Here is a 22,669-nt window from a genome sequence, read left to right on the forward strand (position 1 = left end):
AGGCAGAGGTTACAGTGAGCCAAAATTGTGCCACTTCACTCCAGTTTGGCAACAGAGTGAGACTCCGTCTCAAAAAAAAAAAAAATATATATATATATATACACACACACACACACACACATATATATATATATGATCAAGACAAAGATGAGTACTACTATTACCATTTCTGTTCAACAACATATAGGAAGACCTAGAAAGCACAATATAACACAAGGAAAAACCAATAATAAAATGATTAGAAAGAAAAAAGTAAAACTATTAATAGATGACATGATTGCAACATATTAAAAATTATCTAAGAAACTACCAACTATCTACAAACTACTTTTAAAATAATATAGCACTGTCACCAGATGTAACAGTAACATATACAAACCAATTATAGTTTTATACACTAATAACAAATGAATGGAATGTAACATTAAAAGGAAGATCACTTATAACAATATAACAATTAAATACATAACTAAGAATCTAAAAAAAAAAAAAAATGTATAACTATGTTGAAAACCAGAAAGCATAACCAAGAGAAATCAAAGACCTAAATATATTATAGAATATATACCGCCAGTGTGTATTCTGGATCACAGAAAAAAAAACACACACACAAGTGTTAATGCATTTAAAAGCTCAATATTAAGATGCCAACTCTCCTAAACTGATTTACATATAGACCCTAAATTTTAAAAACAAGTATTTTGTGTAGAAATTGACAAACTAAATCTAAAATTCAAACAGAAATACAAAAGACCTAGAATAGCAACAACAATCTTTTTAAGAAAAAGAATATTCGTAGGTTGTACTCGTAGGCACATACCCAAGAGAACCGAAAACACACATTGACCAAAAAAAAAAAAAACAAACAAAATTAAAAAACCTATCCAAAAATGTTCACAGCAGCATTAGACATAACAGCCAAAAAGAAGAAATCACCGAAATATTCACCCATAGATGAATGCCTAAACAAAATGGAATATTCAGCCAGAAAAATGAGTAACGTACTGACACAGGCTAAATGGATGAAACTCCAATCTACTGGTTGCCGGGAGATTGGAAGGGTTTGGGGAGAACGGGAGAAAACGCTAATGGATGAAGAGTTTCTTTCTGTAGTGATGGAAATGTTCTAGAATTAGATAGTGGTGATAACTGCATAACATTTTGAGTTTTATTTTTTTAAAAAATTAGAAAATCAATTTTTAGATTTTTACTATCAGATATAAACACTTAATATAAAGTTACACTAAGATAACAGAGGCTGGGCACAGTGGCTCACGCCTGTAATCCCAGTACTTCGGGAGGCCAAGGCAGGCAAATCACTTGAGGTCAGGAGTTCAAGACCAGCTGAGCCAACATGGCAAAACCCCATCTACGCTAAACATCCAAAAATTCACTGATGGTGGTGCATGTCTATAATCCCAACTATCAGGAGGCTGAGGTGGGAGAATCACTTGAGCCCAGGAGAGGAGGTTGCAGTGAGCTACGACTGAGCCACTGCACTTCAACCTGGGCTACAGAGCATCTCACTCTGTATCAAACAAAAAAAAAAAAAAAAAAGAAGGCAATACAGTATTAACAAAAGACCAAATAAATGACCAATGAAACAGAAACAGACCCATATATACATGAGATACTTACTACAGAGGCAACACTACAGTAAAGTGGGAGCAGAGTAGTTTTCCCATAAATGATTAGATAGCAGAAGATAGAACAAGTATAAAAAAAAAGATGGATTAGAAGAAAATATCCATAATTAACTAAGGAGACATAAAACAATTGAAAATTCTATCAGTTATGATGATGAGATATAACGTATATAAAAATGAAGGCTCAAAAAGACAGGAGACAAAATGGAGCAGAAGCAATATTTAAAGAGTTAACTGGCTATTTCTCTAAAGCTGTGAAAGATATCAGTTAAAACTTCAGGAAGCTATCAACTTAAGATTCAAGAAGTCCTATCAATCTGAAGCGGAATAAACACAAATGAAACCACATGTAGGAACATCACAGAAAAATTCTGAAAGCAAAAAAAGGGGAGAAGGGCAATCTCAGAAAGTTTGAGAAACGACCTTTAAAAAGCAATAATAAGACTGACAGATGACTTCTAACAAATACAATCTAAGCTAAAAGACAAGGAAAGATTACCTTTAAATCACTAGTAAAAATAACTAGTAACTTAGAATCCCTATAGAATTCTTTATTATATTAAGTTTAATCATGTATTGAAAATCAGATGACACCGCAAAACTGATTATGTTAATTTAACTGATTACAACACTGGTTTCATAATAAATTATAATTAATTTAGGTAATTATGGTCAGATATTAGATCTGTTTTGAAGTATTTTGGCAAAGAAAAAAAGAATAGCCAAATGTGAAAAAATAACAATGATATTGGAATTTGGATAATGGCTATGCTGCTTGTTCATTCGAGTATTCATAAAACTTTGAACTTTTTCCCAAAAAAACCTAATTGAATGTGTCATCAGTAAATAAGTACAAAAAGAGATATTAAGAGTATTTTTCAGACCTAAGAAAAATCATACCAGATAAAAGCTCAAAGACAAAGGAATAAAAAGCAATGAGAATGGAATTATGAGGTAAATTCAAGTGAATACTGAATATAAAAAATTATAATAATGTATTATGGGAATTCATATATACTTCTGGAATCCAGACTATATATTCTGGATTATGGGAATTAATTATGTATTATGGAAAAAAAATATACTTCTGGAATCAGAGTAAATACTGTGATCTCAATGACATAATTACTAAAAGAATGGTTCAAGAATAAAACGGAAAAACTGACCAATAAAAAATATAACAAACCCTAAAAACAGAAAAGGAAGAAAAAGAAGCATGTAACCAACCATCAGGACAATGAGAAATAGAACAGTACATATAAAAAATCATGGCAGACTTAAACAGTAATATATCACTAATGACATTAAACGTAACTGAATTAAACTCTCTTAATTAAACTGAATTAAACTTTTGAAAGACAAAAGTATCAGGCTGGATTTTTAATAAATCCAACTACATGCCACTTATACAAAGTATATCTAAAACATAAGGAAACACTGAAAACTTGAGAGTAAAAAGATGGAAAAATATATACCATACAAACAGCAGTCAAAGAAGGCTGGTGTTAACTAAGCAAACATCAGACGAGGTAAATCCTAGGAGAAATAGCAAACTTAAAGATAAAAAGATAACTCATGACAGGTGCAGTGGTGTGTGCCTGCAATCCCAGGTACTTGCAAGACAGGGGCAGAGGGGCATCTGAGCCCAAGACCAGCCTGGGCAACACAGCAAGACCCAATCTCAAAAAATAATAATAAAAGATAATTCATAATGATAGAAGAAATTTCCAAGAATTCACAACCATTCTAAATTTATATGATGGTCTCAAAATGCATAAAAATTGATGACAAAAAATAAACAAATCTACCATTTTTTAACATACTGGCCTCATTAACTAAAAAACAAACAGGTAAAATAACCAGTAAAGATAGAGAATCTGAAGAACACAATAAGCAAACTTGACCAAAAGGATATATAGAGCACACTTCACCAACAAGTGCAGAGTTAACATTATTAAGTATGGATGGAATATTTATAGAATTTGACCCTCTACAATTCTCAACAAATTTGCAAGATCAATAATCTGAGTATTTGACTCCACAGCATTTAAATAGGAACCAAGAGCAAAAAGATTAGTTACTTACTGAAGCTGAATATATGAATACCCTATGACAGTGAATCAACTTCTACATTCCTATTCAAAAGTATATCCATCAGTACTATTAGCTCCACAATGAAACAACTCAAATGTCTATCAGCAGTATACAAACCAATAGTGGACGCATAAATTTTGTTTTATTCGGACAACAGAATTCTAAACAGCAACGAAAAAGAACCAACTGTCTATACGCAATGATATAGATTAATGTCATAATCATAGGATTGAAAAGAAGGCCGACCAAATATACATACATGTGCAATTCTATGTTATACAGACCTTACTCAATCACTATTCAAGAAAGCATCATTAAGTGGTTATTCATAGAAATCAACAAAAACCAAGAAGTAACTACTCTAAAAGGATGATGTTTAGCTTCTGGAGAAAATCAGGAAGAAATAAATGGAAGTGGTCATGAAGACACCCTTTGGGGTGCTAGAAATGTTCTTTCTTTACTTATCAGTCATCACATAGACAATGTGTACCATGATAAACTACTGAGCTGTGCAATTATTTTCTGCACTTTTCTGCATAGGTATTATATTAACATGTTTCAAAAAAGTAAACAGGAAGTTGAGAGACTACAATCATCTTTCAGCTCCTTATAATCACTAGTCAGCACTTTGCCTTAACATTTAATAAAAATCTCTCTTTAGGCAGTTTCATTTTGGGTGAAATAAAGAGGTGGTGGCATATATATACACAGACTACCTCTGTAAAGACAAGAAACTGGTTCCATTGCTTGCTTTGCAGGGGGAGAAATGGGTGGGGAGTGTGGAGAAATACTTCTTCAAACCTAACCTTTTATCTTTTAAAAATTATGTGCCTTCTAAAAGCATTACTTACGCAAACACATGAATTTTCTTAAAATAAAATAAAAATCCAGGATACTTAATTTCTTTTTCTTTCTGAGATGGAGTCTCACTCTGTCACCCAGGCTAGAGTGCAGTAGCACAATCTCAGTTGACTGCAACCTCCACCTCCCAAGTTCAAGCAATTCTTGTGCCTCAGCCTCCCAAGTAGCTGGGACTACAGGCACCTGCCACCACACCCAGTCATAATTGTTGTATTTTTAGTAGAGATGGGGTTTCACCATGTTGACCAGGCTTGTCTCAAACCAGGATACTTAATTTTTTTTTTTTTTTTTTTTAAGACGAATCTTGCTGTTTGCCCAGGCTGGAGTGCAGTGGCGCAATTTTGTCATGGCATGTTTCTATTCTAATGTAAATGTAAAAGTTTCTACAAAATAACTCTATATTCCAAGAAAACAAATATAAATTAATTTTGACCTTTCTAGAATCACCATATAAAGGAAATACTAGGTTTTTATCTAAAAAGCTCATATTCACTACACAAACTGAATTTCACATAGTAGTTACCTCCACAATTGGATACATAAGGCAATTCCTAACAAAAAGACACTCAAATAAAGAACTGATAAATTCCTTTTAAAACCTCTTGCTATTCTGAAACCAGCTAAGATTAAATTTTTCATGACTTTTGTAGCAAACCATTTTTGCTTTTTGTTAAAACTGTTGAGGAGACTAAGATGGTACCCAATTACACAAAACCATCAACAGAAGAATCACGTTAAGACAATATTCAAACCCTTCAGTGACTAATATAGACATAAAATCATAAACCAATCTTCTTAATTGAAAGACTTCTATTATTCATACTGCAATAGAAGTAACTATAAATAAATACCGATCTTCCTACATGAGGAGGAAAAAAAATCACAGAAAACAAGAAAGAAAATAAACAAGTTTCCACTGATTGATGGTCAAAAACTTAATTTTTAAGTGAAGGTATTTAACACACCAAGAACATTACATATTCAACAAACCCAAATAGTACCTCATCACATATTCAAGGTAGTTTTAAACTAGTTCGAAAAACAGTATTCCCTCTTTACTCATATCAACCTTCTCAAAAACATCATTCCATAGTAGAAAACATGTAGTCTATTTTTACTCTTCCACTTTCACCATATTTGATATTTTTCAAATTAAAAAATTTCTGAAAGTGCATACACATAAAAACAGAATGATTTAAGACAGTGTCCTAAGTGGGTACAGGGAGGAAAAAAACCTATGAACTGACTTAGCAAAGAATATAAAACAATTTATATTTCCCCCAAATGTCTCTCCCACAAATAAATTTCCACTTAACATAACAGCAATGAAAATTACATAATTAGAACTAATATTTAAATACATAAATATCACTTTATTACTGCATAAAGTATATAATAAAAGAAGGTATATACCAGTAAACGTACTTGCATCATCCCTTTCTATTCTGGTTCCATCACTAGTTGACACACAAGTAAAGTGCAGAGGTTCAACTTCCAAAAGTCCAGTGAGAGATGTGAAACTACCCTCAGCAGCTGTGCAACTACTGACCTTTCCATTTCCTAATGGCAAAAGACAAGTTTTATAATATGTGAAGATAATTTTTAAAAAGCAATAGTCATAACAATAATTACAGCTGCAACTTCAATTTTAATTAGAACACACAAATACACAACTCTTACACAGTGCTTGAATCACGGGCATGGTATTAAGAAAACTGACAAAACAGCAGACACCAGTTCCCCTGCTACAAAAGCAGATTTGGATAAAAGCCACTTAGTAGTCCTTCACATTAACAGAAACATGAGTGGTAGTTTCCTATAACATGAAACTTGTATTTAGTAACAAGTGATTTCAATTTCAAATGGGGTGAAAAAAGTAGTAAATCAGCTACTGACATTAGCTATCACATATGTAAAATCACATATGCAGTTGACATTCTATGATGTCAACTGCATAAGTATAAGACATAAAACAAAGGACGATCATTTCAAAATATTAACAAGATTTATACATTGTTTCTTGTATTTTGTTCATATTATCAGTTTTATAGAATAAGGCACACTACTTCATAGTCACAAAAATAGTTTAAGCTAGCATAAGTAGTTTTTAAAAGAAAAAACCATGTAGCCACAACTATATGACCAATAAAACCACAGCAAAAAGACTGGAGGGAAGAACACAAATGAATTCACAAGGACTGTGTATGTAGTTTGGGAAGGCAAGGATTATATTCACTACTCTCCAATTTTTTTTTTTTTTTAATTAGCACTCATATAAACAGAATTCACAGATGAAAAGAATGGGGAGATATAAAAACTGTCATTAACAGCTGAAGGATTGTCAAATACAAGAATAAACTATCATAACCTTGTTTTCCAATGTCTTATTGGGGGTCAGCATAGGGCCTTACATGTGTTCCGAAAAATGCTTATTGCACACTTACTTAATACAAGAATTGGGAGACTGAAGAGTGAAAGGATAAGTCCCAGTTCTCATGAAGACTATATTCTATGTTAGTGATTATTAGGAATTAACGCAACTTTTTTTTTAAGCTGCAAGGTTTTACTTAAGAGAAATTTAAAGGACTTGTAAGTCAAGGCGCAATCAATACTAAGTCATGGGATAACAAAATGCTTCTCTGATGAAATGAGGGCATTCATGGGAAGAATAAGAGAGTTTTATACATTTGTTCCCTTGAAGTGGGAGAAAAGCCATGCAGAAAGAACATGAGTGAAATCCCCATAGTAAAGAAACATGGCACATTTAAGGAACTGAAAGAACAATATGGCTAGAGGGAACAGTTCTCAATTCTAAGATCCCTCTACATATCTTTAAAATATTAAGAACCCTGAAGAGCTCTTGTTTTCATTGTTTTACTGGTACTTACCATAGTAGAAATTTTAAGATGTGAAATTTAAATATTAATTAATAATAAACGCATTAAATGTTAAAATAGCATAATTTGATGAAAAATAACTGTTCTCTGAAGCAAAAATAATTTAATGAAAAAAGTGACAATGTTTTACCTATTTAAAAATCTCTTTAAAATGTGAAGTATCAGAGGATACTTGGATTCTCCTACCTGCCTCTGCATTCGACATGTTGTAATATGTCATTTTAGTAGAAGTAGGTGAAAAAATCTGGCCCAACACAAATATGTAGTTGGCAAAATAATACTTTAACATACCTGCATATTCAAAAACTTGACAAGTGGTAATTTCTTAAAGGTTACAATGTGGTATCTGAAATCTTACCAATGAACTTCTCAAGCTCTGTTACATTAAGATCAGCTGATATATCTTATACTTTTAAGGAACTTTACCCATACATAATGGTGAAACCATTGCATTGATCATTTGGAAAATATTGGTTCACCACTGTATACAAATATTCCAAATGTTGACACATTTCATTATCCAATATTGGAAAATTACACTCTCTAATATCAGATCCCATGAGAAAAGTCCACATACTGGGAAGCTATCAAGCTCACTATGGGAGATATGTTTCTCATTCACTTTTCAAAAAACACTGTCAACTAACACAGTGTAAATGAGCGTAGTTTGTCTGTCAGTCATTACTGCAGATAAAAATGGTATTCCAAGAATCAAGCAAGTAGTTCAGCTTGTAACTCAACTGCACAATTCCCTGAAACAAGCATGGTACTTTGGCATGCCACAGAAGTACTCTATGCATATGTATCATTCATCTCAGAATAAAAGATGTGTATTCATGGGTTAAAATTTTAATAAAATTAATAATTTTTACTGCATCAAGGGCATTTTAAAATGAAACTGACGTTTTTATTACAAGTGCATAGTGAATAACACCATGTTTTTTCACAATTGATAAAAATGTCAATGAAATCAAAAAGACAAATAACATCATTCTACTATCATCAAAATAGTTATGACCATATAGATCCCCTTAATGATCTCAGGAACCCTTTGGGGGTCTATAGAACATACTTTGAGAATCACAGGGCCAAAGAAGACTAAACAGGGCAATGACACAAGATGAAGTGGCAAGGAAAAGACAGTCAAATCATTTAGGATTTTCTATGCTGTATTACAAACTCTGAACTTCAGAAGATGGGAAGACATGAGAAGTATTCTAAGGAGAAAGGTAAAGTAATTGAACGATCACACTCAATGCAATGTGGAGAATGTACTGAAGTGAGGCAAGAATAGATGTAGGAAGACCACTGTGAAAGCTATTATTGTAGTCTGGGTTCAAGATGACTGTAACTTGTGATCATGAGAAGTAAGAGAGTGAACAAACTCGAAATACAGTCAGCTCTCTGTATCTGTGGGTTTGGTGTCCATGGATTAACCAACTACAGACAGAAAATATTCAGGGGAAAAAAATGAATGGCTGAGTCTGTTACAGCCTTTTTTTCTCATCATTATTCCCTACACAATACAGTATAACAAGTACTCATGTAGCATTAACACTGTATTAGGTATTATAAGTGATGTTGAAACAATTTAAGGCACACAGCAGGATATGCGTAAGTTGTATACAAACTGCACTACACCATTTTTTATAAGGGACTTTAGTATCTACAGATTTTGTTGTCCGCGAGGAGTCCTGGAACCAATTCCCCACGGATAGAGAGGAACAACTGCGTACACTAGTGGAAAAATAGGTGCCATATGGTGGTATCCTCAATGTGGGAGATAAGAAAGATATAAGTATCAAGAATGACACTCACATTTCTGTCTTGTGCCACAGATGCCATTAAGAACAACAAAAACAAATGCTGTAGAAAGATTAATAATGAGGAACAACATGATGAGACATTAAAGTGGAGACATATCATGATTTCTAAATCCCTTGTTCTGAGTCTTCTTTACTCATTTGCAAACTTGACTACCTCAGAGTTTGGAATGAACCTTACAGTCTTTCCCTTACACTTTTACCCTAACAGATTTAACTGCTTCTTTTGGTATACCGAAGGCATTGGTATCTCCAATTCTAGTCTCTCCTCTTAGTTCCAATCATAAATTGCAATGGCCTAATTGATGCGTCACTTGGATAGAGAAGACAGAAAATGGTGAGATGGGCATAAGGCAATCAGAGCCTAACGCATCAAATACAGCAATAACATATATCCAAGTCAGCATAAGTAATTAAAAAGCAAGTGACAGACCGGTACGTGTAGTATGATCTATCATTAGAAGCTATATTAACAAATACGGGTAGCAAACAAGTTTAAATAGCTAAACATCCAGTTAACAATAGTAACTTAAGAGGGTGGAAAGGTTGGGGTTGAGGCATTTTACATTTCATTTATATTTCGGTATTTGATTTTTTTTTATTTTGCTTTTATCACACCTCATAAGTTACTTTTCAACAAAATTGAACTTCTCCCTCAAAATTTATTTATATCTGGTTATTAATCTGTTTGCAAATTTTCTAACATTTTTGTTTCCTAACAACATTTGTAGTAAGTGTAATTAGATGGAAGAAAAAAATGAAATGGTCACTGTTTTATCTAACAAAAACAGTAAATTTTAGCACTTAAAAAGATTATGTAAATAGTTATGCATACATCCGAAAAACACATTCTTCAGAAAGTATAAAAGGATGTGTGTAATGTATACAAAGCTTACCTCAAGAAAGTGACAGACGCAGAAAATTATCTTTTGTTTGTGCATCCTTATTTATTACAGTAAGTATATATTACTAATTTTGTATTTTTGAAATAGGAAATTTTTTTAACTTTATAAAGGCAGCAAAGATATATCAAATAAAACTGAAAAGGCTACAACAAATAAATCAAATGTTATATAGTCTCATATAAGCATTAAAATCACAGTGAAATGAAATGCATAACAGAAACAAAAAATTAAAGTCACAACCCTTTCAAACATGACTTTAATATACTGGGATTTTCTTCAGGGTGAAAGAGGAAGTTAAGAACTTCTAGCAAATATTTTAATGATTCATATGTTAAGTTCTAAGGAATTTTAGTTTTCTAAAGAAAAAACATCATGACTACAATCTGTTAAGTCAAATGGCAACTTAAATCCAAGATACAACATTCAGAATTTCCTTTAATAAAAGAAATCACTACCTGAAAGGACATCTGATAAATCAATTTCATCTGACTGGACACCAATGCTGCTGTTATAAACATTTTTACAAGAAGAGCCACTCATCTCCAAATCAAAGAGGACTGGATCAAATGGTGAGCTATATAATCCATATCTGAAAAACAAAATAATGCACTAACGATTTTCCTTTCAGCCATCTAATTAACAAATTACCTTTACTTAGTTTTAAAAGCAGTCTAACAGCGCAGAGGGAGATGCTGACTACATTTGACCCCTCAAATTCAGTGAATCTCAACTATGTTCCCTGCAATCTATACTCTAAAGGACACTGTCCAGAGACTCAACATATGTGATTCCAATAAGCTGGCAACTAAGATACTAAGACTGCCACCTGCAGACTGAAGCGAGGGTAATCAGGCACCATTCTCTCCCCTGAATCATTACAACACAGCCTCAAGTACAAAGGCTTTGAGTAAAATGTTATCAAAATCAGAACATCTAATCTAGGAAATTCTAAAATCTCTGCTCTAAATAAAGGAATGCCCTACTTCAAACGTAGACCATCAGGCAAGAACTTAAATCTAACCTTTTGCTATTGCTTAATTCATCATGTTACAAGTTTTAAAATATAAGTAGCAGGTAGAAGAATACTAGTTATGGGACAATAAGTGATTCACATAATTCCATCTATAAAGTGCATAGAGAAACAGACACATTACATTCTTCTTCCATTAGCAGGGGATACCACTTTTCAGTATTAAATAAAATTAGCCCTCTGAATAATTATCATAAGGATTTATCAAACTGTTAAAGAGTAATTTCTGGCTGGGGACGGTGGCTCACGCCTGTAATCCCAGCACTTTGGGAGGCCGAGGCGGGCAGATCAACTGAGGTTGGGAGTTCACGAACAGCCTGACCAACATGGAGAAACCCCGTCTCTACTAAAAATACAAAATTAGCCGGGCCTGGTGATGCATGTCTATAATCCCAGCTACTCGGGAGGCTGAGGCAGGAGAATCGCTTGAACCCGGGAGGCAGAGATTGTGGTAAGCCAAGATTGCGCCATTGCACTCCAGCCTGGGCAACAAGAGCGAAACTCAGTCTCAAAAAAAAAAAAAAGTAATTTCTGAGAAAACAGAAGAAAATAAAACCTCAGGCTACTATCATGTGGAAAAAGTAAGGTATAAACTAAACATTTTTGCAAGAAAAATACTATTTTCAGCATATATATATAAAATAATAATTCTCTGCAACGGCGTGATCATACTCAGAGACGCCTGCTATTAATCATTAGATATACTAAAATACCTTGTCTGAAGTAAAGCTTCCATTGGCGTTAGCCTGTCCTGTAACTGTCTGGACACTGCAGTAAGCAAAGATGCACAAGCTGTACTGCATCCAGCCAGATCTTCATCTTTCACATAATTCAGTAAGACAAAATACCAATAGACAGAACCTGGAAACAACAACAACAAAATAAATGTTTCTTTTTCCTCCTTTTCCTCTAATAATGAGAATTTAAGATTACCTGTTTATCAGAATACCTCCTTTTGCTAAAAAGATACTCCTTTTTCTGGAAAAAAAATCTTATGGGCAATTTACAAAGACAACTCCTTGGAGGGATCGAAGAGGACACTTAAAATATAAACACACTGACGCACAGTCTTACACTAAGAATTTCAAATATTTCTGAAGAGTTTCATAAAATCAACATAGGCATTTAGGTGTATAATAATGTGAGATGACTCTGAGGGACACTTCAAAATAGCTGAAAAAGTGAGGAGACTGCAGGTCCTTCAAGTCATCCTTACCGAAATACTGTTTCTCTGTACAAAACTTTTCAAAAATAGAGGATGGCAGTGAGCTTCAAATAGCCCATTTTAGTGAATGAATGGGGAATAAAATTATTCTATAATGTGTTAGGTACAGATCAACATTGCTTAAAAGATTATCATGACAAGTGTATTTTTGCTTTTTTTTATTAACTGCTACATACATGCCAAAATTTAAGCATCCTAACTTTAAAACTATCCTTAAGAAGCTTTTAAACATTAGAGACTATCGTAACTAGTTGTAATGAGCAACTGAGTCAAAATGTTCTATTCCAGAGTTAATAGTTGTAGCCACAATATGTTCCATGTAAATATAAACACACTTTATCTAAATTAAGAGAATGATATAACTTTTTAACAACTCTGAACAAGCTTTTTTTTTTTACACAAACATGAAATCTTTATGAAATACATAACTCACTGAGGTACTTGTTGAATAGGTTGTTTTTTTAAACTCCTGGCCTCAAGCAATCCTCCCTCCATGGCCTCCCAAAGTGCTGGGATTACAGGTGTGAGCCACTGTGCCCAGCCTGAATGGTTTGTTTTTTAATAAAACAGATTGTGAAAAATATCTATCAATAAAATTTGACTTAAAAGGCCAAATTAGTAGCCCTTCATAGTAACACTATGTACTAGCAAAAACAGTAAGCATCTTTAAAAATCTTCATTACCTTATGTATGTGGTATTTTAGAGAACTGCTTTATGAATTCCTACTTGATAACTACATTCATTCTTTTTTGATACATAATAATTGCACATATATAGGGGGTACATGTGATGTTTTGAAATATGTATGCAATGCATAATGATCAAATCAGGGTATTTAGGATATCCGTCACCTCTCTGCATTGGGAACATTTCAAATCTTTTAACTATTCTGAAATATACCACAAATTACAGTCACCCTACCATGCTATCAAACACTAGAACTTATTTCTTCTAACCATACGTTCATACTCATTTATCAACCTCTCTTCAAATCCCACTCACACCCTCCCAGACTCTGGTATCCATCATTCTACTCTGTACCTCCCATTACATTCATTCTTGAAAGGCATTTCCACAGAGTCCTCAGGTGCTTTAAAACAACAACAACAACACTGGCCCCTTTTAGGAAATTCCAGTTTGCCATAGTTCCTACCAATCACACAAAACATATGTGTGTGCGGTGACACCTGGACCGTTTTACTTATTTATGTCACCTCCCTGGCACATGCTGGAATTCTAGCTTCTGACATCTGATCTGTTATAGTCAGTAAACAACCAAACAACTCAATGATTGTAATGAAGTACAGAAAAATAGTTATGAATTAAGATGACTTGAGAGTAACGTAACTGTCCCATCAATCTTTTCCTTGGAGTATTATTGATGGAGTATATGCCCACCCAGCCACAATCTATCAATCCCTTCAAAAAATACAGATAAGCTACAGAAAAGTGAACTTTAATAGAGAAAACATAGTTACAAAATAATCCTAAGTAATATATATGAGATGTTCCATATGACTACAACTATTTGTGATTAATTTTACATACCACCAGTTGCTGCTGCAGGTAAAAACGACATATTATCAAGTAAAGCCTTCAACAGAACAGATCCAAATCCTGGTTGACATGGGTCACATTTGCCATTACTGAAAAATTTTTTAAAAGAAAAATTGTAAAGACATTACTCAAGGTCTAAATTGTACCCTAAACCTGGTGTGGTACTTAAAAAATCTTAGCTCTATAAAATACCAAAAGATAACAGGGACTGATTATACTATGGATCATTGTAAATATTTTCTTATGCATTAAACCATTATCTTTACAACAGTCAATACTGACCATTAGCTCTTAGACACTTCCTAGATACAGCAGCAAGTAGGAACCTTTAAACATTAAGAACCCATATATGCAGTTTCAATTTCTACGGTTTCAGTTATACATGGTCAAGTACAGTTCAAACACAGGTAAGTACAGTACAAAAAGATATTTTGAGAGACCACATTCATATAACTTTTATCATAGTATATTATCATAACTGTTCTATTTTATTAGTAGCTATTGCTAATCTCTTACTATGTCTAGTTTATAAATTAAACTTTACTGCAGGTATGTACATATAGGAAAAAAACAATACCATATATATGGCTCAGTACTAGCTACAGTTTCAGGTATCCACTGGGGAGGGGAAGGGTCTTGGGACACATTCCCTGGGGACCAGGGCAGACTGTTCTAATTTGTTGCAGGGTTTAGAAAAAAGGGGTCTGCACAATGCTACAAAAAAAGTCGGTAAGATTGTTATATAACAGAGAAAACACTTTAGGGCAAGAAAAGACAACCAAGGAAAATAGGAGTGAAAGGGGTGTAAGAGTTCCCTTGCCAAATTCTCCAAACTGCTACTAATAGGCAGAGAAGTTCAGCAGACTTCTTTTCTTAAAAGTTAAATAGGCCAGGCGCAGTGGCTCACACCTGTAATCCCAGCACTTTGGGAGGCTGAGGCGGGCAGATCACGAGGTCAGGAGATCAAGACCATCCTGGTTAAAATGGTGAAACCCCATCTCTACTAAAAAAACAAAAAAAAATTAGCCGGGCACGATGGTGGGCGCCTGTAGTCCCAGCTACTCGGGAGGCTGGGGCCGGAGAATGGCATGAACCCGGGAGGCAGAGCCGGCAGTAAGCCGAGACAGCGCCACTGCACTCCAGCCTGGTCAACAGAGTGAGACTCTGTCTCAAAAAAAAAAAAAAAAAAAAGTTAAATACCCTTATTTAACATGACACTTTCGCCTAAGAACCCAAAATTCTTGCTAAGATTATCAACAATCTTCATCAACTTTGGAAATTCTCTTAAATTACACATACATTAAACAAGGATCAAATTACACTATAAACAAGGTATCACCCACTAAATTGCAGGTGTACCTAGAAAGTATGCTTTCAACTTAAAAACATACCAACCTAATGCACAAGGCTAGAAATCGGGCACACTTATGGGCTATACTTCGTCCTGCCTCAAAGAAGCAAACACGTACGATGTCTGACAGACATTTTCGTGTTTTTGAAAGTAAGCTCTCATTTCCTTCCTTTGAGCTGCAAAACAATAGCAGACATTTAGACTCATCTTGTATTTTCAATCAAAACATCCAAAAGGCAATCAACAGTGGTAAGCAAAATTTTAATTATTAACCTTCCAGGTCCATTTGAATGAACTCCAGCTAACCAACAGAGAGTATCCAACACAAGGCTCTGGGCATGTTCTGTGATCTGGCCATCATCTGTTTTTCTGCAAAGAGTGTTAAGAAGCTTCTCATGAAATTCTGAAAACTGTAACATGGCACATCGTTGCACTCTACAAAAAAAGAAAATATAAACACATTACCGACCAAAACAGAACAACTAAAGCTATCACAACCTGGCTGGTAATGCAATGTTTCATTTTAAATCATGAACATCGCAAGTACATTTAAAAACAATTAATAGCTATATGTCAAGTATTTCATTTGTAGAAAAAAATTTTTTAAATTACATTTACAATAATGTGTTATAATGTAATAAGGAATGTGCATAATTTCTTTTTGTTTTGTTTTCTCCAGAAATTGGGTGTCTCTCTGTTGTCCAGACTGGACTCAAACTCTTGGGTTCAAGAGATTCTCCTACCCCCATGTCTTGAGTAGCTAGGACTACAGGTACACGCTCCCTTGCCTGACAAGTGTATGTCAAATTAATATCTATCATCCATTCCTGCTACATAACAAGCACTGTGCAGACACAAGAGATAAACCAATGAAGTATAAAGACGACTCATACTCTCATCAAGATTATAATTATTTAAGAAAAATTAACAAACAAAAATTTTCAGGTAAAAGATTTTTATATTTGTGTGTCTATGTGTGTGTTGCTATGTTTTGCACTTTCATTACTGTAAGAATAGCCAGATAATGCAATGAAATTACCTTTCCTTAGAAATTGATGTTTTCTTAAATCTTCGAATGGTGACAGAGACCTCTTGAAGTAAATCACAGCCCCGGAGGTTTTCAGATTTACGGGTGCCACTTGTATTTTCATTCTTAACATTAGATGATTTTTCCTAAACATTATAAATAATAATAAAATTCAAAGAAGAAAAACTAAACTAAAAATCATTTACCATTAAAGTTATAAAATAAAGGAAAATAATTGAATTGTGGCCATCAAAACATAAATCTCAAATTAAAATGATAGCTTTTACCCTCATATTCAGTAAATGACTAATTTTCTCCAGAATTACAATAGGGGAAAAAAAGAAAGACACAGCCACTATTTTAAAGGCAATAACCCAATGATTACAGATGATAAAACCAAAGTCCTAAGTCCAATTCCCGCTGGGTGCAGTGGCTCAGGCCTGTAATCCCAGCGCTTTGGGAGGCCAAAGCAGACAGATCACTTGAGCTCAGGAGTTCGAGAACAGTCTGACGAACACAGTGAAACCCCGTCTCCACCAAAAAATACAAAAGTTAGCCAAGCATGGTGGCAAGTGCCTTTAATCCCTGCTACTTGGGAGGCTGAGTCAAGAGAATCACTTGAACTCAGGGGGTGGAGGCTGCAGTAAGCTGAGATTATATCGCTGCACTCCAGCCTGGGCAACAGAGCAAGACTGTCTCAAAAATACTAATACTACTACTACTAATAATAATAATAATAAAAAATAAAATAACTACGTGAGATATGTCAGGCTCCCCAATCGCTAAGGTTCACTTACTTTCAATATTTAAAAAAGGGAGGTAACAGAACCTGCTATGCCTACCTCAGAGTTATAACGAAGATTACATCAGATAAAGTATACAGAAGTCCTTGAAAAACTGGAAGACCTATATATATATGTAAGATGATTGGTATTACTGATCAGTATCAGTATGATACCTTATGAATAATGATGATAAACAAAACCTCCTTCCTGAGTTCCACGAAATCCAAGATAAGTCAATTGTAAAGAGCTGCACGGTTCACAGCTACTTTCAGAAAATCAACCATGAGGATTAGAACCTCTCTTAAAATTATTCCCCAACTTCTTTCTGTATACTCCCAAATATTCACCAAAAACAAGATTGTGAGTTGCCAATAAAGGGCATATGAAGAAACTCTCATACCAAAAAAAAATAAACATTATGGTCTAAAATAATTATAAAGGGAAATATCTGCTAACAATTACTCTCTACTCAGTACACATTATAAAAGCTAGGTAATTTGCCTAAAGTTAATTCAGGCTGGGTGCAGTGGCTCACGCCTGTAACCCCAGCACTTTGGGAGGCCAAGGTGGGCAGATCACTGGAGGTTAGGAGTCGAGACCAGACTGGCCAACATGGTGAAACCCCGTCTCTACTACAAATACAAAAATTAGCTGGGCGTGGTGGCACATGCCTGTGATCCCAGCTACTAGGGAGGCTAAGGTGGGAGGATGGCTTGAACGTGGGAGGTGGAGGTTGCAGTGAGCCGAGTTTGCGCCACTGCATTCCAGCCTGGGGGAAAGAGTGAGACCCCATCTCAAAACTACGAAATAAAATAAAATAATAAAGTTAATTCAAAACATTTCTCTTTCCAAATATATTTAAGTCACTCCAAAGAAAAAATACAAACAAATCAAGTGTATAGTAAAACATCACTGAAGGGTCATACTACTTCTAACAGTGTGTTAAATCTGATCCACAATGTTTACAACAGTATTGTTATTGCTCAAAATGACAGTTTCATACCTTGCCTGCTGCAACTTTAGCCAAAAGTGAAGCAAGTGAGTAACCCTTGTTACTCTGGTGTTTTAGGGATGGAAGCCTTACTACAGGACGTATTCCACCATTACAAATCTCTTCTGTTCCTCTTTCATTCACTGCCTTGACATGGATTAAAAACGAACGATATTTTCCTCCTGCCATACCTAGAGAAGTGGAGTAGAATGGGGAAAATAACTGAATCACCAATAAATTCTCACTGTTTTTCATCTTCGTAGAACAAGATCAACAACTAACTCCACAAAAAGTACAGTAGGCCAGAACTTTCAAGTTATGTTTGAGCAGAAGAAAGTTGAACCACCTGCACATGCTGTCAGCAAAAAACAATGAACAAAGGAATGATGTGAATAGTATAAAACCATTATCTTTGACTAACTGAGATAAACATTTGGCATGTTTTTTCCCCAATCTTATTCATTTTAATGGTAAAAATGTTGTAAACTACACACACACAAAACTGTCATTAAGCTATCATCCAGATAATTACAGTATATCCATCCAGTCTTCTTGTGCATACATGTACACACATCCATATATATGTGCATATATACACATAGCATTACAGTACTGATGGTTAAAAATGTGCATGCAGGCTATGGAGTCACTACCTGGGTTTGGATAAAGGCTCTGCCATTTATTAGGCACGTGACAAATTATCCTCTCTGTGGCTCAGTTTTTTAATGTAAAATGATACTAATAGTTCCTACCTCAGAGTTAACTAAACCACACTTAACTGTGCTTGGCACAAGGAAAGCACTCAAATAATTATTATCACTAGTACGTGTTTTATACTAACTAAACGGGGATACTATACAATCTATATATAAAATACATTTCTTAATTATCATCAAATTACTACATCTGCCAGCAAACTATCAGTCTGTTGCTGCATTACCAGGTATTAAATCTTTTCAAGATTATAAATGCTATCACTCTACTTAGCTACCTGCCTGCTGTGCTAGCACTACACTGTTACATTTTTCTTTTTTTCTTTTTTTTTTTTTTTTTTTTTTTGAGACGGAGTCTCACTCTGTCGCCCAGGCTGGAGTGCAGTGGCCGGATCTCAGCTCACTGAAAGCTCCGCCTCCCGGGTTTACGTCATTCTCCTGCCTCAGCCTCCCGAGTAGCTGGGACTACAGGCGCCCGCCACCTCGCCCAGCTAGTTTTTTGTATTTTTTAGTAGAGACGGGGTTTCACCGGATTAGCCAGGATGGTCTCGATCTCCTGACCTTGTGATCCGCCCGTCTCGGCCTCCCAAAGTGCTGGGATTACAGGCTTGAGCCACCGCGCCCGGCCTTGTTACATTTTTCTTAACACTACTGTACTATTCTCTGTGTTGTGGTATCTGACATTCTGTTTCAAAATTTTGGCCAATGTTACCCCTTTACTCTTCCATAAAAACTTAGCACTTACTTTGTTCAGTTTCAAAGATGTTAGGGAGAATTTTATGGAAAAAAATCTTAGTATACTCTAAGAAAATTAATACTTTTAACAGTACTGAGGCTTTCCAAACACATGTAATTCTATACTCCATTTTGTCAAAATCAGCACTTTTGGCCAGATGTGGTGGCTCACACCTGTAATCCTAGCACTTTGGGAGGCCAAGGTAGGAGGACCCCTTAAGCCTAGGAGTTGGAGACCAGCCTGGACAACACAGGGAGACTGTGTCTCTAAAAAATAAAAAATATTTTAAAACACCAATATTTCTATTTCCACATAAAAATTTAAGATTCACACTCTCATTGAACAAAACTTATAATCTAAACAATTTGAGATTTTATTACTTTTTGTTCACTACTGTATCCCAGCATGAAACCTAACACATAACATCTCGAAAACCTAATGACAATAAGAAAGCACAAAACCTGCGTATATACAGGCTGAGTATCCCTAATCTGAAAATCCAAAATGCAAAACTCTTTGAAAGCCGATATGATGCTAAAAGGAAATGCTCATTGGAACATTTCATAGTTTGGATTTTTGGATCAGGAATACTTAAGTATTCCACAAATATTACAAGTATACCACAAATATTCCAAAACCAGAAAAAAATCTGAAATCTGAAACACTTCTGGTCCCAAGCATTTCAGATAAGGGATACTTGACCTGTACTACGTCTGCAATTAAACGGTTATGTATGAATGTGGACAAACATTAGGAAGCAAATGTACACAAATGTAAATAGTTGACATATAGATGGTCAGCTATTTTCTTGGGTTGGAGAAGATCTCTACATCCCACCCCACCCCAAATTACTTTAACAACTGAACTAGTCATTTTGTGTTGCTTTTTTAAATTCACCCCAGGATACAAAAGCCGAAAACGTCCTATTACTGATATTTCTATTTATTATCAACATGGTAGCCCATTATTTTAAAACATTCATTATAATCTGCATTTGTTTATGACACTCAAATCATTGTATGATATTGTCAAAGCTCTTCTAATAAAAATCCTCTTTTGGCCTGGAGCAGTGGCTCACGTCTGCAATCCTAACACTTTGGGGGACCCAGGCAGGCAGATTGGCTGAGCTCAAGAGTTCGAGACCACGCTGGGCAACACGATGAAACCCCATCTCCACTGATACTACAAAAAATTAATCAGGCATTGTGGCACACGCCTGTAGGCCCAGCTACTCAGGAGGCTGAGGCACGAAAACTGCTTGAGCCTGGGAGGCGGGTGTTGCAGCAACCTGAGATCACAGCACTGCACTCCAACCTGGATGACAGAGCGAGACTCTCTGTCTCAAAAAAACAAAACAAAAACCTCTCTTGGCCAGTTGCAGTGGCTCATGCCTGTAATCCCAACACTTTGGGAGGCCAAGGTGGGCAGATGACTTGAGGTCAGGAGTTCCAGACCAGCTTGGCCAACATGGTGAAACCCCGTCTCTACTAAAAACACAAAAATTAGCTGGGTGTAATCCCTGCTACTTGGGAGGCTGAGGCAAGAGAATCACTTGAACCTGGGAGGCGGAGGTTGCAGCAAGCAAAGATCGCGCCACTACACTCCAGCCTGAGTAACAGAATGAGACTATCTCAAAAAAACAAAAGCCAAAAAAAACCTCCTTTAAGGGAAGATACTGTAATAATATATAATAAAACTCTGAAAAGATAAGACTTTGATGTGATAGGAAGGGTAAAAACGGCAGAACATAATGTCTGCTTACTCAAAAGAGCTCTGTTACATCACACTACGTCATCCTGTAGTCATTTCTTCAATGTTTTTTCAAAAAGCACTGAGACCTCTAAGACACAAAAAGTGGGATCAGATAACCATACAGTTACTTATGACAGGAAATGACCTCAGCTACCAGCAAACTGATGAAATTTCAAATGAAAGTCCCAAAGAAAACAATCTTATTTTTTTGAGATCAGGTTTTTTTAATCCTTTTTACAACTGTGGTATTATTAATTCTGCTTTTGTAAAATACATTACTTCACCTTTAACAAGTTTGGGGCTTGTTAACGTCAACATCCCAGCATGCCCTGATAGATCAAGGCCACTAGCAAGCCATACTGGCCCACATAGAATGTCTTCTTTATGATCCTCCAAAAATGGACATAATCTAAGACCTAAAAAGAAAAATACATATTTTTCTTTTAAATTCATTTATTTAAAATGTAATATTTAATAAGCAAATATCATCCCATTTACATATAATACCACCACAAAAATTACCATACTTAGAATGTGTTAAAATAAGAATTGTCATGCTAAGGAACTATAATCAATTATTTGTTACATTGTTTTCCATTCCCCTATTATTTTACAATTCACCTTTATTTTCAAAAAATTATAAATCACGACTTGATTTCAAATCCCAAGATATTAAAAACCAAGAATGCAAGTATTAGCGCAGCTGTGTTCACAAAAGATGAGCTGAAAGTTAAAGCATATTGCCAAAGCAGAATTATAGGTTATTTTTTAATTGTGTTCTTGAAACCAAGTTTTTGCAAGCCATAAGGAAATCTTGCCCGACATGTTGCATTCAGATCACTACTCCTTTTACTGTCATGGACAACAGCTCTATAATTTAACTCACACTGTGATTCCTCTACATCCATGTGCTGCATTTCTTCATTCAAATCAACCAGGGACGGTTTCCCATTTTGTTCCACTTCAATGTTAAGAGCTGGAGACAAAGGAAAGGTGATCTGCCTATCTACTGCTGTTTCTAGAGGATAAAAATATTAGTAAACTTAATTTTCTTTAATATCAATGATTTATGTGCCTAAAAAATCTAAAATTTCCTGTTAACTTGGGAACTTGTGTGATTTTCATCACAGATGCTTTAAAATGGTTGGAGGAAAATTTTGATTCAATTGTTTTATACATTCTTCTCTCTTTTAATGGTAATAAAATATTTGCCTAAAGAAACAATCTGCTGGCACCTAAACTAAAAGTTCTTACCCTAGGCTGCATACTATAAGC

General features: G+C 34.9%; 1 protein-coding gene across 35 annotated transcripts in view; it reads right to left on the reverse strand.

Moving 5' to 3' along the window:
• Positions 1–22,669, reverse strand: part of BIRC6 (baculoviral IAP repeat containing 6) — a 256,711-nt gene that overhangs the window by 159,171 nt on the left and 74,871 nt on the right. For 10 of the 35 annotated variants that reach the window (XR_012422503.1, XR_012422504.1, XM_074012003.1 and 7 more), the window contains 10 exons: positions 22,281–22,412; positions 21,679–21,810; positions 18,206–18,384; positions 16,430–16,563; positions 15,664–15,825; positions 15,435–15,566; positions 14,031–14,128; positions 11,970–12,117; positions 10,682–10,815; positions 6,015–6,161 (listed from right to left, as the gene is read on the reverse strand). Coding sequence is in view for 33 of the 35 variants with exons in the window: in XM_074012003.1 (XP_073868104.1) it covers positions 6,015–6,161; positions 10,682–10,815; positions 11,970–12,117; positions 14,031–14,128; positions 15,435–15,566; positions 15,664–15,825; positions 16,430–16,563; positions 18,206–18,384; positions 21,679–21,810; positions 22,281–22,412 (1,398 nt within the window). In the remaining 2 variants the exon portion in view is untranslated. The remainder of the gene's footprint in view (positions 1–6,014; positions 6,162–10,681; positions 10,816–11,969; positions 12,118–14,030; positions 14,129–15,434; positions 15,567–15,663; positions 15,826–16,429; positions 16,564–18,205; positions 18,385–21,678; positions 21,811–22,280; positions 22,413–22,669) is intronic. The other 25 variants (XM_074012004.1, XM_074012007.1, XM_074012000.1 and 22 more) reach the window with 5 other exon arrangements.

Source organism: Macaca fascicularis, chromosome 13, assembly GCF_037993035.2.
Source record: "Macaca fascicularis isolate 582-1 chromosome 13, T2T-MFA8v1.1".
Lineage (NCBI taxonomy): Eukaryota > Metazoa > Chordata > Mammalia > Primates > Cercopithecidae > Macaca > Macaca fascicularis.